Source organism: Neofelis nebulosa, chromosome 15 (assembly GCF_028018385.1).
Source record: "Neofelis nebulosa isolate mNeoNeb1 chromosome 15, mNeoNeb1.pri, whole genome shotgun sequence".
NCBI lineage: Eukaryota > Metazoa > Chordata > Mammalia > Carnivora > Felidae > Neofelis > Neofelis nebulosa.
Genome location: NC_080796.1, coordinates 75,183,152 through 75,198,948, shown reverse-complemented (window position 1 = coordinate 75,198,948; position 15,797 = coordinate 75,183,152). Strand labels below are relative to the sequence as shown.

The window sequence follows — 15,797 nt, the reverse complement described above, 5'->3', positions numbered from 1 at the left end:
AAGAGCACAGCAGGCGAGCCCCCTCCTGACTTACTCTGTCCCTTCCCGTTACAACCTCTTCTGGTTGCAACCTCTCGTCTGGTTTGAGGGAGCTGGACCGTTTACAAGCCCACATGTCTACCTCCAGGCGCATGAAGGAGGTCACGAGTCATGACTGCAGAGAAAGCACAATACTGAGCGTGTGATCGAAGCTTAATGAACACGTAACACATCGGGTTTGCTGTCGAAATGTCATTTCGCTGCACACTCCTCAGTTGGGGGGCGGGGGCGACAGAAACCATTTAGTGCACAAGGAAAAACTGTACAAAGCTTTTAGCATTTATTACAATTAGGATAACCGCTGTATTCTGTAGAATAAGTTTAAGTAGAAAATAAGGTTTCACTTTTAGAATGTTGAACTAAAAATAAGTTTAATAAGTGATTTGTATATGGAAGATAATAAATATTTGTTGATTTGGAATTGGAACTGTAGATGGTAAAAGTAAGAAAAAAAATCTTGTGCCAAAGAGGTCACACACGGACGAATACACACTGAAAACATTCTGTCAGTATTTAAAACACAGGAGACTCTTATTGATAAAATCATTGAGATTCGGTAAGAAAAGGTTCCTCTCAAGTTTTTAAATCCAAGATCACGCAACCCGTTGGTGACAACCTTAACTGAATAAAGAAGCAAGGCATTTACTAACCTCTAAATCGTGACGGAATGAGAACTACTCACCAGAAAGATATGCTTTCCTAAAAATTAACCGAATCAACTTCTTCCGTGTATTTAAAAGGAGCCACAAAAATGAGCTTTTCATGGATGACGGTGCACGTGTATGCGGGCCAGTTCTGAGGTCCACGCGGCAGACCCGGAACACAGAAGCGTCTGCTCGGCTCTAACCGCTAGCCGTCCCCGGGGTCTCCTCACAGGAAGCCATTCTCGTGGTTTTTTACATAATTTTTTCACAGTAAGTCAACGGTCAATGTAAGTTCCCAATAAACCATGAAGGTAAGCAGACTAGGAATATTAATTTAATATCTTAATAGGGAAACCTTGGTCTCTTTAGAAATATTTTTATGCCGGGAGCTGGCCTGCTCTGCACAGCCCAGGAGACACTGCACGTTTCGGAGGGGAGCACGGGCAGTCCCATCCTAGGGACGGACGGAGAGAGGTACATATATGCATATACTTAACATTTACTCCCAAACACAAAGCAAATCAAACTAGGGAGCAAATATTAAAAACCAGCCCCGACAGCCGAAATGCCCGAGGATGGAACAAAGGTACTAGTGTTCTGCAAAACCATCCAGCGAAAACCATCCAGCTCGAGGCTGCTGAGCTTTTCAAATTTTCAGATTTGTTGTGTATTTCATTCTAGAATTCCGAATTAAAACGACGCCAAGGCTTAATTTATCCTGCTGATTCTTAAGTCAGGGCGTCTTCCTGCCTCTTTATGCTTCTATGAATAATGATAAAAAAAGTCCCCAGAGATTGAGAAAACACACCTTTCTTAGAAGGCTGAGCAACAAAGTAATCTTGTCAGACTTGTGAATCTTCACGGACTCCACGGCTTTCTCCAAATCCCCTGCTGTTCGCTCATTTTCCACTCTTCGTCCGTTTCCCCAAAAAGGGGTCCGTAACCTGCGCTCCCTGGGCCCACGTGACCATTTTTATTGCCTCGTATTAATGCCAATTGCATTTTTGTTGGTTTGTTTAGAGACCAGGTCCTCCACGTGACAACTAGCACGTGTTTGGAAAACAATATTCCTGGCCTCCTGACTCACCTTTCCTGAGAGTCTCCCCTCCCCAGAACAGAACCCCAGAGAGCGGAGGCAGCCGGTAAATCATGATTTCTCATTGTGGAAAAGCAACAGGTCAGCGACCGAGTGTCACGGAATGGATTTAGGACCCCAGGTTTTGCCTTCTGGACGGAGACTCACTACGCACCAAGTCCCGGGGTGCGGTCCCCGCCTCGCCCCCCGGATGCTGGTTGGGCGCCGACGTCGCGGGAGGAGGGGCCTGGCCGGCGCTTTGCTGGCCGGACCTTAGTGCAGCTTGCTGTGCACGGGGTGCAGCAAGGTCATGTGTTCCGCCCCCTTGAAAGGCAACTTCTCGCTGGAGTAGTGATGCACCACTTCGGGGATGCTGCCAAAGACCGCGCTCGTCTGGTCCAGCGTGTACTTGCTGTCTTTGGTCTGGGCCACTATGATGTGCACACACCCTTGGCTAGTCCTGAAACGAGACAGAATCGAGGAGGAGATGGGACCGAGCGAGCGGGGGGTCGTCCCCCACGGACAACAATCCCGGCCGGAGTCACAGGCAGACGCGCTCTTGCTCGTGCCGGGAACCGTTACACACGCGAACAGAAACGTATCCCGCTCGCCAGGGGCCCTGGGAGGCTTCGAGGCCTCGGCCGAAGGTGGGTCAGACTTGGGCTGTTTGTCCCTAACACACAGGTCATCAGGGACTGGACCAAAAAGACAAAAGGGGGGGAAAAGCCCAGTCCCCAAATTGCCAGGCTAGTGCTTAAGCCCAAGCAGGAGACCGCTGAGGTGAGGTTTAAATCCCCCTTAAGCCCCCTCCTCGTCACGGGGCAAGGACGCGAGGTCCTTTCCTCCTTTCTTCCCACAGAGTAGGTTAAGAAGAAGAAAAACCCAGTTTCTTCCTTCCTTCCCTCCCACCCCCCAAACTGGGAAGACTGTCCCTGGTTGAACAGGACGACAGCCGGCACCCAGGCTGAGATGTGTGCACGAGCCCCGCGTCAGGAACGCAGTGGCGCTGTTCCTGCCATTGTGTGTCTGCCGGCCGGCCCGCTCCGGGCCGCGTCGCCCGACCAGCCCAGCCTCTCTCCCTCCAGCCTGATTGTTTCAGGGGCTCCGCTTCCTCAGGAAGGAAATGCTGTTAGGGACTCTGACAATGATCCTCTAGCACTGGGCCCGCAGCCGCGAGAATTTCCATGACAGGAGCTCCGCTGGGCCAGAGCGAGCGCTCGGTTACGGGGGGGGGGGGGGGGGGGGGGGGGGGGACACACACACACACACACCCGGCCAGCGTCTCCCTCTTCCCCACGAGAAGCTGGTGTCCAATTGCAGTTGGCATTTTGACATCAAGGGACCTGATGTACTGAAGTCTCAAACACTAGGAAATAAAACAACTGAACCGTCCCACTGGAAATTCCTCTTCTTGTCGGGGATTATCTCTCTGCTGGACCCACAGGGGGGGCCTCGTTGGATCCGGTAGGGCGAGGCGGACACCGACTGATGGGTGAGAGCAGAGGCGCTCGCTGTCCCCGGAGATGCTGGCGCATCTACCCCATCCCAGCCCCGCGTGCCGGCCCCAGCCCTCACACCCTGTCGTCCGAGCTGGCACACCCCTGCGCCCCGCCTTCAAATTGTACCTCTTTGAAGAAGCCACCTGCCCGCGACAGGACAGGGCCGCAGCAGACCGCTCGCGGCCTCGGTACTCACTTCAGTGCGATGGTGTACCGGCTGCTCCCGGACTCGCTGCTGCGGACCAGGTAGGCAGCTTCCCTGCAGGGCTGCAGCCGGCTCTCGGCCTCCGCACGGGTGATGGCGCCATGGTACCAACTGTAAAGGGGGCACCAACATCAGAGAACAAATCCAGACAGGGCCTCGCTCCATAAAATAGTATCATTTAAAATTTTCTTTTAATGTTTTTATTTACTTTTGAGAGAGAGAGAGAGAGAGACACGGAGGGAGGGCGGGAGAGGGGCAGAGAGAGAGGGAGACACAGAATCCGAAGCAGGCTCCGGGCTCCGAGCTGTCGGCACAGAGCCCGATGCGGGGCTCGAACTCACGGACCGCGAGATCATGACCTGAGCCGAAGCCGGACGCTGAACCCACTGAGCCCCCCAGGCGCCCCCAAAACATATCATTTGTAATGCACTTCTGGTGGGAGCTGCATAGCCTGGACTAGATTTTGCTTCACGCTCAGAAGAGACGGGACACAGATTTGGGTCAACGTGGATCACAAAACGGATCAGGCATGAGAGGGAGTTAACGGGGCTGGTGTCACTGAAGAGTTTTCAGTCCACACGGGTGGACGAAATTTGAAATCCGGCTCCAGGATGCAGTGCCCTTTCTGCTCTGCACAAATGCAACAGGCTTTGAAAACAGGTGTTTGTTAAGCCCCACCCACCAAGTATTCACGAGCAAACCTCATCGTGCAAAGTGCCCCCCCCCACCCGCAAAAGCTCCGGCCACCCTTCGTCCCCGAGTGCCGAAGAGACTCACGGCTGCTTCCCCAGCGGCAGGGCCGGGTCCACCTTCTCGCCCTCGCCGTGCTCGGAGGCGGCCGGCTTCAAGACCTTCGGGGTCCAGCTCTTCTGACGGGGGTGCGGCCTCACCGCGTCCTCCTTGACGGAAGGTCGCTCAGAGCCTTCAAACTGAACTGGAAAGAAGGCTCGTTTAACACGGAGGCCACAGGGGTGGCCGGGGCGGATGCCAAAGCGGCAGCTTCCCTGCCGGCCTCGCCTCGGGAAGGAAGCCCCCTGCGCCAGGGCTGACGCGTGCCGACCACCCAAGGTGGGGTGCGTCCTGGGGGCCTCCAGAGTGCGCCTAGCGTGTACTTCTAAAAACTTTTAGTAAATTTAGAATAAGAGATGAGAGCGTATCATTCTAGGAAACCATATAAGCCGCTTTTACTGTGAAATAACAGATCGACCTGGAAACAGAAACTACGAACGGTGCCTTGGACGCTACACCACCGAGGCCGCACGGAGCAGAGACACCAACGAGCGACACGCGGCACAGCAGGTGGCCACGGGGTCGGCGGAAAACAGGACGGAAACCGAACTCCACTGAGCCTGTGTGTGGACCACCCCGGCACCACCAGCCTGGCTTCGCTGGTGGAGGGAAAAAGACATCCCTGACTTTTCCCAATCCAAGGAAAGAGAGGCTGTCGGCCAAAAGAGGGAGACCACCTTTCACACCGAGCCCCATCGCCCGCGTCTCCTAAGCGATTCTGCACACTCGCGCCTCAAGGAGGGGCCCCTGCAACGCACCGCACCCTGTGCTGCCGTTTCCTCAGCGGGACTTTCACCAGGCGTGAGGGGCAGCCCCGAGCAGGAGCCAGTAGAACCCGCTCCCGACCTGACAGCTTGAGACGTGTGGGGACAGAGCAGTGGCCACGCAGGCGTTTCAAGCCACTGAAGGCACTCGGCGCCCAGAGTCTCAGGCCTCCAGGGCTCAGCCTCGCGTGGCCTTCCAGCCACACGAGATGTTCCCGGCGCCTGGGGGCAGCCCTCACCTGACAGGGCCCTGGCGATCTGCTCCTTCTTCCACTCCCAGGGCTGCTCGTACTCGGCCGCTGGCCTCTCGTCCCCCGTGGGCAGTCGTGTCCTCCGCTCCTCTGTCCTGGAGCTGCCGTCCGTGGGCTCGTAAGGCGTGTCGTACAGCTGGGGGGGCTTCCCCAGGAGGTCCTTGGAGCTCCGTCTCTTGGCTGACGTCTCCGATTTCGTGCCGGTGTCGCCCGCCTCGCAGGGACCGTCCAGCAGCTGAAGAGCCTTCACCAAGGGATCCTTGGAACCTCGGCGTCGGATTTCTGGAAAACACCCGTACGTAAGACCTCGACGGCGGGGTGCCACGGAAGCCTCCTGCTGTCCGGGGAAGGCGGCAGAGAACAGCCACACTGCTTCCCGGCCCAGATGCGAAGGGGCCGCCTGTCCGAGCAAGGACCTACGGCTCCTCTCCGGGCACCTGGGCGGGCGCGCCATCCGGCCCGACAACCAGGCATCACCTGAGGACAAGCATCTCGGGGCCACGTGCAGCCTGTGGAAGGAGAAATGGCCACAGGAGACCTGCCCCACAGTGCAGGGTCCACCTTCATGGAGGGCTGAGACCACAGTATTTTAATAAAAGTCGACGGGCCGTTACATTCTGCACTGGGCCACACGCACTGAGGGAAGACAGGTGCACAGGACAGAGTTCCTGACTTCTAGGCGGTTTCAAAATACTGAGGAAGCCAGACACGTTCACAAACAGTATGTGGCGGGCTAGTAAGTAAAAACGACCGCTAACATCGCGGACGGTGCACCCTGTGGCTTTCACAACAGCCCTATGAGACGGGTACTATGGTTTCCTAGTGTTACAGAAGGGAAAGCTAGCCACAAAGCTCAAGGCAATCGTCCTCAGCAGCACGTGGCAAAGCCGGGACGCGCTGGACACACAAGCGGGAAGCTGGGTTCTGGAAGCCGTGCTCTCAGCCACTGCACGTGGAAGATGGGTTCACCCTGACAGAGGAGGTCACGCCCAAGGGAGGAAGCTGCCTGAGGGGAGACAGGGAGGTGGGGACCGCAGAGGGCCTGTTCCCATAGCGCGGACTTGACAGGGAAGTTCAAAGGACAGAGGCAGGAGAGGGGAGACGGTGGGGGGCTGGACAGTGGGCACGCTGGGCTCCAAACACACAAGTTTTAGGATACACAGTTCAGGTCGTTCTGGATGCGATTCAGCTTACGTTTTCTTAGCAGGTGATAACCATTACGTTCACGTTCCACTGGAAGCTAAGGATGCAAAAAGCGAGCAGAAGCTACGAGCCACGTGGGAAGGAGCCAGGAGTGTCTGGGACCGACCAGCTCGAGGTCCAGAGGCCTCGGCAGGCGGCGTCTGGGCAGCCTGAGCCGGTGACGTGGACGCACCATGTTGCGGCTGCTCCGAACGCCCGCCGGGACGCCACCAGGAGCCTTTCCAAGTGCGCGCACCTCACCCCGCCTGAGCCCGCTCGGGGCTCTCAACGGTCTGCGTGCAAAGGGCCAGCTGCTCGGCCACGACCCCTCACGTGCGGAAACCTTACCCAGAGTCCCCTCCTCTCTCCTGCCCACCTCCCTTCCGAGTCACAGGTGCACGCTCACACACACGAAGGCTGTAAGTGCCGTGGGAACCCCGGAGAGAAGGACAGGGTCAAGGGCAGAGCCGGGGCTCCCAGCTCAGGGTGGGTGGGGGTGGCGCCCCCGCCCCCCCACCCCCCGGCGTGCCCACAGGGGCGGAGAAGGGCCAGGTAACCGGGAGGGTCGGACGACCGCAACTAACGCGGGCACGGTGACACTCGGAGAAGAGTCACTGAAGGAGAGACTCGCATCCCAGCGAGAGCAACAAATGAAACTTTGAAGGGCGAGTGACGGTCAGGACGCTAAGTTCAGAAGCACGGTGTCGGTTCCCAGGGCCCGGCCGCAGCCGGCTCCAGCCCCGCGTGCGGGGGTCCGGGCGTAATGGGTCTGGGGTGTGGGGGTTCTCAGGGGAGGCTGAGCCTGAGGAGCACGGAGCCGCCTCCGGTCCCCGTGCCCCCCGTCCGAGCGCCTCCTGCCTGTCCCCGTCCTGGGGTTCTCCTGGAGCCAAGCCCTCTGTGTCCGAGCGAGCAGGCTCCGGCTCCGGCCCCGGGACGGGCACTGGCGCAGGTGCGTCTCCATCCAAGCCTCTCGACCTTCAATACGGCACCTCTTTTTCACTACTCTAGATGAAATTATGGGGAACAACAGCGCCACTCCGTTCCTGGTTCAGTGAAGATCGGGCTGGAATTTTTTTAAAACAATGTTTCTATAGAGGTAAGAAGAAGAGAAGGCACGACGGAATTCAAAGCATGAACCTAGAAACTGTAAGTTTCTGACCAAACCCCAGGCTTACCGTCAGTTCAGACGGTGACCCTGCCCCAGGTCCTCGCCTCAGCTCAGCCCTGCCCACAAGGAAATCTCAGTGCCTGTGCTGAAATGATGTCAATGATTAGGGTCTCGAGTGAGGCCGGGGCCTGGGAAGCGCTCCTTCCCGGGTGGCCCGGGGGGGGGCGGGGAGATCCGAGAAACACCATTTAATTAGGGGAAACGAGGGCCTGAGCGGTGGCCCTGCGAGGGAGTCGCCCTGCACTCCATTCCGGCACCTGCTGCCCCCAGCCTGAGGCGCCATAGAAACAGAAACAATCACCCAGCGGGCCGACCTTCCCGCTGGAGAACAGCCCTGACGTGCAGGGCTGGCTCCGGGAGGAAACGGGCCTGAGAAGGAGGAAACAGCGAGAGGAAGCTACGCCCCGGCCCTGCTGATAGAGGCCTTTACCTCGGACAACAGACCTCGGGGCCTGCAGATACACCCCACCCTCCAGGCTGCCCGCCCTGGCTCAACGGCTCAGGACCAGGGCTTTCCTTCACTAAGTGCAGTGCAACTGGCGGTGAACAGTCCGCTACGCGGGTCCAGAACTCCCTGTGAAGACGCGACTCTCTCTCCAGAGTGTCTAAATAACGGCCGAATTTACTGGACGCGCGCGCACTAGGCGCGTTACAGCAGCACGTCCGTGAGGCCCGGTGAACGGCGACACACAGGTCAGCCCCTTCTCGCGGGGACGTAGGCGAGGCCGCGTGGCCTCAGTGGACCTGGGCACTGCATGCTCACTCTGTGCCCCAAAGATTTGATGTAGAACGTTCACAACATTTCTGTGACACACCTGTCCCCCAACCCATCTCCCAATGCTTTCAAATACGCTTACAAACTGTTTTCCCCTCAAAGATGTTTTTAGGCACAGGTTTTATTAGTGCTCGAGCTTTTGATTTAAAATGATTTGAGTATTTTACGGGCACCTGGGGGCTCAGTCAGTTAAATGTCCGACTTCGGCTCAGGACATGATCTCGTGGTCCATGAGTCTGAGCCCCACATCAAGCTCTGTGCTGACAGCTCAGAGCCTGGAGCCTGCTGCGGATTCTGTGTCTCCCTCTCTCCTTGCCCCTCCCCCGCTCACGCTCTCTCAAAAAAAAAAAAAAAACTAAGTAAAAATAAAAATGCAAAAAAAATATAATAATAAAGTAAGGAACATGGAAATAAAACACTTAAAAACTTAAGTTAAAAAAATAAAATGATTTGAATATTTCCCTATCAAATAAGTCTAAGTACCTGAACAAAAGCACATATAATTGAGGAACCCTGAAATTTAGGTTTCACAAGTAAAGTATAGGCAAATTAGATAAATCAAAGTCTTCTATTTTTGTTTTTTTCCAGAATGGATTTTTAAAAATGTTTATTCATGTTTGAGAGACAGAGAGGGAAAAAGAGAAAGAGAGAGCACGAGCAGAGGAGGGGCAGAGAGAGAGGGAGACACAGAATCCAAAGCAGGCTCCAGGCTCCGAGCTGTCAGCACAGAGCCCAACCCGGGGCTCGAACTCACAAACCGTGAGATCATGACCCGAGCCGAAGGTGGACACTCAACCGACTGAGCCACCCAGGCACCCCTCCATAGAGGGTTTAACGGACACCCCAACAATGAGGCTCTCCTTCAGATTTGACTATTCAGGGGCCCCTGGCTGGCTCAGTTGGTGGAGTGAGTGACTTTTGATCTTGGGGTCGTGAGTTCAAGCCCCACAGTGAGCACAGAACTTAGACAGGCAGACAGGTATTGACCAGTGCAGGTGAACAGCCTGGTGCCTCCACTCTCCAGCCGGGCCACGCAGACACGTTGCTGAATGGTTCCAAACTCTCGTGTCCTCACTGCCGGCCAGACTTCCAACACCACTGCACGGGCTGCGGGGTTGGCCAGGGAACTGGTGGGCCGGGCACCAGAGCACCACCACCGGAAGCAGTTCCCACACGGAACGCGGGTGGTCTCGGGGGTGAACACCCTTCCTGGGCTAAAGGTTCCACTTGGCAACCTGAACGCATCGTGCTAAATCAGCTAGAATATTTCTGCCAATTATGTAGCTAAAATGTTGCTGTCACCTTAGCCGAACGACGGAGAGACTGACACCGATACCACAGTTCGTAATCTTATTTTCTTGAACAATCCTCGGGTACGTCTAAGGGAGGATTTATTTATGAACTTCACTTACGTTCAATGACACGTTTTCTTGTCTGCTGGTGTCGCGTCTGTCTGCCTCTTGGGAGGCGAGGTCAGTCCATAAGGACATGGGTCGCGCGGTCTTGTTTCTGGTAAGCCCGGAGCCCGGCACGGGGCCCGGCTCGAGTACTCGCCTCAGAAACACTTGCTGGAGGTGCTGACATCTCAAAGGGCGTTAACGCCGGGCGGGCGCGGTCCCGCCATCTCACAGGACAGCAAGGACAGGGGCTGGTGTCCTCACCATCTCCTGAAAATGTGAAACTAAAGAAAGTTCTCTAACATTTTTCAAGAAAAAGGAGCCGTTTCTGAGATTGCACAGGACAACCAAGCACACAAGGACCAAACTGAACAAAAAGGCAGAAGGTTTAAAAAAAAAAAAAAACAAAAAAACCCAGCAGCAAATCTTTTATTTCCAGCTTCCGATAAACTCACTTCCTGTTATTCTGTCCAGCTGTGGAGCCCACGGGTAGAATTAGAGGTATGTTTTCTGCACTGACTGAGAAGGCGTTTTGATACGTGTTTTATTTTTTATTTTTTCAACATTTTTTATTAATTTTTGGGACAGAGAGAGACAGAGCATGAACGGGGGAGGGGCAGAGAGAGAGGGAGACACAGAATCGGAAACAGGCTCCAGGCTCCGAGCCATCGGCCCAGAGCCCGACGCGGGGCTCGAACTCACGGACCGCGAGATCGTGACCTGGCTGAAGTCGGACGCTCAACCGACTGCGCCACCCAGGCGCCCCTTGATACGTGTTTTAAATGAGGTTTTAAAATTCATGGACTTTCTTAAGACAAAATAAGCTATTAATATTGAACAGTTAGTAATCTCAATGTTTAGTAAATTTGAATTTATTCTCCGATTGGATGTATTAATCTTGTACTAAATAAACGTACTCACATCAACTGTAAAACAGAGCCTGGCACTTAACAGATACTTGAATATTAAATGGTGGCTATTATTATTACGTTTATTTCATGTTGAACAATTCTGATTTTTCCCTACAACCTTCTTTATGAGCCTGAGCGGAAAGGTGCCTCACTTATGAGTAAGATTGAAAAAACAATTAACGTTTGTTTATCTTTGAAGGAGAGAGACACAGAGAACAAGCACGGGAGGGGCAGAGAGAGAGGGAGACACAGAATCCGAAGCGGGCTCCGGGCTCCGAGCTGTCGGCACAGAGCCCGACGCAGGGCTCGAACCCACGAACTGCGAGATCGTGACCCGAGCTGAAGTCAGATGCTTAACCGACTGAGCCACCCAGGTGCCCCAATTATGTGTAAAATTTAAAGTGCTTTTCCTACATCATTTCAAACGCATCCCGAGGCCACGTGGTGTGGGAAGCTGACCACCCGACCCGGAGGAGATCTAGGTGCTAATTTCTGCTGTCTCTTACAAAGTCAGAATCTCTGGTTCTGTAAAAGGGGAAAGGGCTGGGGTCTCTGAGCACAGTCCTGTGGGGATCATGGCATTTTCCTATCATTAGTGTGGCTCCACAAATACCGACTGGGGACAGTACAGATAAACTATTCTGGTTAAAGAGAAAGAAACGAATAAAAACCAAAAAGACAAAAGAAAGAAATCAAAATTAAGCCTTAAAAAAAAGATCTTTTCCCTCAATTTTATGTAAATCTTTTCCTCTATTCCTTTCAAGCCTCTGATATTTTTTAAAATTCTGACTAAGTTCATTTTCACTTCCTTTCATTCACAGATTTCATTAGAGGTCACAGTCCAGTGACCTTCGGGGTCGCAGCCCGGCCAGGGTACACCCTCCCCAAAGCGCAGCCTTATCTCTGTAAGCAGGCAAACAGGACGCGGCCCCCCTTTCCTGCTGTAGCTCATTTTCATCCTGAAGCCTGTCTTGACCCGTCCAGGGTGCCGGCTTCCCTGTGCTCCCCCCTCCGGGCCGTGGCTCCGCGCCTGGGCTGCCGGCTTCCCAATCTGTCCCGAAACGGGAGCCATAGGCTCTGCGTGTGGCCCACGCGTCCCTCCCCAGGCACAAAACGCCCAAACAAGGGTGCCTGGGGTCAGCCCTTAGAAACACATTTTTCCTTACGGATTAAAGAGCATTTAGGGGAAAACAGCAAATAAGTTATTTTACTCTAAGTTTCACAAATAAATCTAAACAACTAGCTCATATTATTTTTAAGTATCACTTACAGGAAATTGAGACAACCGTGAATAAAAGGGCAAAGTTGGGCGCTGGAGACGACAGGGACTGCTTAGCTCACACGTTAGCTCTGCCCGCGACGTCACGGGAACAGCGGACTGTGGTTTCGGGAGGTCTGAGCCACACGGCCTGGCTCACAACAGTGACTGGTGGTTAATTTTTTGCTCCCACGCTGTAGAGCTTGTTGAGAGAGCAACCTTCTGCTGTGACGCAGGGGACCGTGTCACGTCCGTGCTTTCTGACGTGAAATCCTTGAGGTGTGTTTCAGTCCCTGGGAGAGATCCCTGACCCCCCTCACGAGCGTTAAAGCGGCCAAGAAATGCATGTCAACCACCTCAACCCTGAAGATCACGACCTGAGCACATCTGCAAACTCACAAGTGTCACTTTGCACAGAATTCGAAAGACGTTAAAGACTCTGCAGACCCTAAAGCCGAAAGATACGAAACCGTAAAGATAGTTAACTAGGTATTTTGAGCTTGCTTTTGTTTCCGACTTCTGTTTTCCTGGTCAACAGACCCGATGGAACCGCGTCACCTGTCCCCCAAGCACAGGTTAGCGCCTCTCACCCGCCCGGCGCTCTGCCCACAAACCTGTTATCATCTGCTGCGCGTCATAGGGCTCCATGTACCCGTCATTCTCTCCCACTCTCTCTGCGTCCCTCTGACCTTTTGTCCGCGTGGCATCGTAAGGATCGGCATAGTCTTCTAAAATGATGACCTTAAAAGAACCAGAGAGGAGAGCTGCCGGGGGTGATCACACACCAGGCGGCCATGGGATCAAAACCTACTGAAAACGTGCAGAGCCAAAAAGATCCCCAGCCAGTTCCGAATGGATCTGGTCGTGCTGGATCGTGTCACAGGTGGACAACCATGTGATCTGCCGGTGGCAAAATTGACCGGCAACAAGTCACCCAAACCTTGCTCGACCCCAAGCTCGTCTTCAGGTCTGTTGTCTCCCCAGGCGGTAACGCATTTGCTGGTGGAAGACAGAGGTGACTGCTGGACTGGTCTAGCACCTTCCCTCCGACTTTGGTCCTTAATGCCAATCTGGTGAGCGACACAGGCGAAAGTCAGCCAGTCGCCCAGTGAGCACTGAGCGTCCACCAGCACCGGTGAGGCGCTGTGACAGAGCCAAGTGGAACCAAGCCTGGGTCTCGTCCTTCAGCGATCTGGAACCTCCGAAGAGAAGGCTTCAGAAGTCTGAGACGCAGTCAGAACTGAACAGCACTGGGGAGGTCTAGGTTCCATAACTCACAGGCACACAGGTCTCCCCAAGCGACAGAGTTCTGGTCCGTACTTGGCACAAAAACATCTAACCTTCCAAAACCAGAAAGGTGCCCGGAGAGGTGGCGTGTGTGATGGGTTCCAGGCTGCAGTTGCTGGCTGACGACGCGGGAGGTTCGGGGACCACGCGGGAGGTTTGGGGACCGGAGCCTGACAGGCTCTTCTCAGGGGGGGAACAGTTTTGCGGGGAGAGTGTGGGGGACAAAAAGCACAGCCCCTGCCCTATTGTCAGTGTGGCTCCAGAGTAAACAGCTGGGACCGTGTAAACTACCTGCTCCAGCGGAAGAGAAAGAGAGGAATAAGAACCAAAAGGCAAAGAAAGGTGAATCCAAACTAAGGGAAGGCCCCAGACCTGCTACGGTCTCTGATCGCATCAGAACTCGAGGCAGGGAATCGCTTGGGCTGGCAGGGAAAGTGACAACAACAGGGAGAGACGAGGAGGGCGGGGGCTGCCTGCCTGGAGGAGGTGGCCTGAGAAACATGGGGCATCCAGAAGTGAGGCCCTCGCACCCACCCCCATCTCCGTCCTCTCACTGCCCGCCATGAGCCACATTCCCAGGAACACAGACGACTCAGCCCTCGGCCCTCGGCCGCAAGGTGCTTCCCATCAGCCCTCGGCCCTCGGATGCAAGGTGCTTCCCATCAAGTCCAACGGTCAGGGGCACCACTGGCTAACAGCTGGGTCCTTGGTCATCTTTCCACCTGGTCCCCACCCCCGTGCCCGGCGCCACAGAGGCAAGCTGTGAGTGTTTGCGGGAAGAATGAGTGGAGGGATGAACAGAGTGCCCGGAGCAGACGCACGCCACGGGCTCCGGGCTCCTGACTGCGGCCAGGCAGGCGGCAAGAGAAAGTTCAAGTCCCCATGACAGGAAGTGACATCCTGGGCTGGGGGCTGAGCTCTTCTCTTCTTTTCCACACAGAAGGGTGGGTTTAAAAAACAAGCAAACAAAACCCCAATTCATCGCTGTAAGAATGGAGGGGGTCTCCTCACAGGGTCCCGCTCCTCTCCGTTAAGCGCCTCACAAGGGTCAGCGCCCAGAAGCCCTGGGGGGGGGAGGGTCCGAGAAGGCTTCCCTCCCAGGCTGTGATTTCCTCACGGGCGTTTCCGGGTCCCACTCTACCCTCCGCAGCCCCTGGAGCCCTGCGCCCCTCATCCTATGCCCGGCTGCACATCACACGTTCACGGAATGAATGAAAGGGCTGCAATCTTGGGGTGCTGGGTGAACTGTGCCTGGAACTTCCAAACCAGCAGACGGGCTGGGGCGTGCGGTCTGCCTGTTCCCCAGGTTCTGAAACCCATTACCTGAGGGGTGCAGACCATAAACGTCTGAACGCATCTAGCTGGATTTAAAATCACAGCACATCTATAAGGGGGTCACATTCAACAAAGCAGGAAGGTCTCGTTCAGTTACTCTCCCAAACCGCCAACAAAATTAAACGGAGAGCACATTTCCGCAAAGTTCCCTCTCCTGAGAACGAAGATTTTCTCAAGACGAAAAAGAGGCCGAAACGACTTTAAATGGTGTCTTAACCGTCCCCAGATGTCGGGGGGAGCCCCCCCCCCTCGCCCACCCCACGGCCTAGAGGAGCCTCGCGCCCAGCAGGTGCTCCGCGCTCCCTTCCCTGTCTCGCTTCTGCAGGGACAGGTGATCCCAGGGAGGCCACATTCTTACCGTGTCTTGCTGCCTCACGACCTTGCCTTTGTCCGGTTCGGGGCCCAGGGAGGCAGGGGAAGAGGACGCGGAGGAAGAGGCGCTGGAGCTGGGGCTACTGCCGCCGCCGCCGCCGTTCTTCTCCTGCGCGTCCACCTTGATGAGCCTGCTGATGTAGGTGCTGCAGCCCGCGCTCCTGGCCACGCCCCGGTGCGGCTCGTCCTCGGCGGCCCGCGAGTTCTTGCGGCCCTTGCCCGCGGCGGCCTGGATCAGGCCCTGCAGGCTGTCCCGGGGCGGCCGGCTGTCCCTGGGGGCGCCGCCGCCGCCGCCGGCCCGGCCGCTCCCCAGCTCGGCCGCCGAGTTCTTGCGGCCCTTGCCGGGGGCCGGCGCGGCGCCGCCCGCCTCCGAGTTCTTGCGCAGTCGGCCGCCGCCGCCACCGGGCCGGGCGCGCTCGGACGCCGTCTTCAGGTTCAGCGGAAACTCCTTGAACCACCGCGCCGCCATGGGGGGGGCCCGCGGGGCAGGCGGCCGAGGGGCGCGGCGCACTCGCGGAGGGGCGCCAGGGGTCGCGGCCGCCGCATTCCCCGGGGCTGCTCCGCGTCCCCAGCCGGCCGGCGCGCAGCCCGGCGGGGCGGGGCGGGGACCCGGGTCCGGGCCCTGCGGGGCGTCCCTGCTCTTCCCTCCCCACCACCCCCGCGGCGGGACAGCCCTGCCCACGCTCGCCGGGGCGACAGGGGACGGCGCCGCGACCGACCGGGGACCGACGACAGGCCGCCCACCCTCGGCGCGCCCCTCCCTCGGCGGCTGGCGCCTCCCGCCCAGATCCGCCGGGGTCGGCGCCTGCGCCCGGGGCGGGGAGGAGGGAGGGGGGAGGAGAGGGG

General features: G+C 56.3%; 2 protein-coding genes and 1 long non-coding RNA gene across 5 annotated transcripts in view; 2 read left to right on the top strand and 1 right to left on the bottom strand.

Annotated features, from left to right (window-relative positions):
- Nucleotides 1–2,483, top strand: part of IL6R (interleukin 6 receptor) — a 51,966-nt gene extending 49,483 nt beyond the window's left edge. The window contains exons 11-12 of one of the 3 annotated variants that reach the window (XR_009254520.1): nt 780–953; nt 1,053–2,483. Coding sequence is in view for 1 of the 3 variants with exons in the window: in XM_058702153.1 (XP_058558136.1) it covers nt 780–885 (106 nt within the window). In the remaining 2 variants the exon portion in view is untranslated. Of the gene's footprint in view, nt 1–779 lie in introns of all 3 variants that reach the window. The other 2 variants (XR_009254521.1, XM_058702153.1) reach the window with 2 other exon arrangements.
- On the bottom strand, nt 298–15,614 carry SHE (Src homology 2 domain containing E). Its single transcript, XM_058702150.1, has 6 exons — nt 14,938–15,614; nt 12,572–12,698; nt 5,255–5,548; nt 4,240–4,396; nt 3,454–3,573; nt 298–2,218 (listed from the first exon to the last, which is right to left on the bottom strand). The coding sequence occupies exons 1-6, from the start codon at nt 15,418–15,420 to the stop codon at nt 2,032–2,034; spliced, it is 1,368 nt and encodes a 455-aa protein (XP_058558133.1). The 5' UTR covers nt 15,421–15,614; the 3' UTR covers nt 298–2,031.
- Nucleotides 6,975–14,590, top strand: LOC131496518 (uncharacterized). Its single transcript, XR_009254525.1, has 3 exons — nt 6,975–8,309; nt 10,899–13,861; nt 13,897–14,590. It is a non-coding gene; the product is annotated as an uncharacterized LOC131496518 (long non-coding RNA).
- Nucleotides 15,615–15,797: the final 183 nt, after the last annotated feature.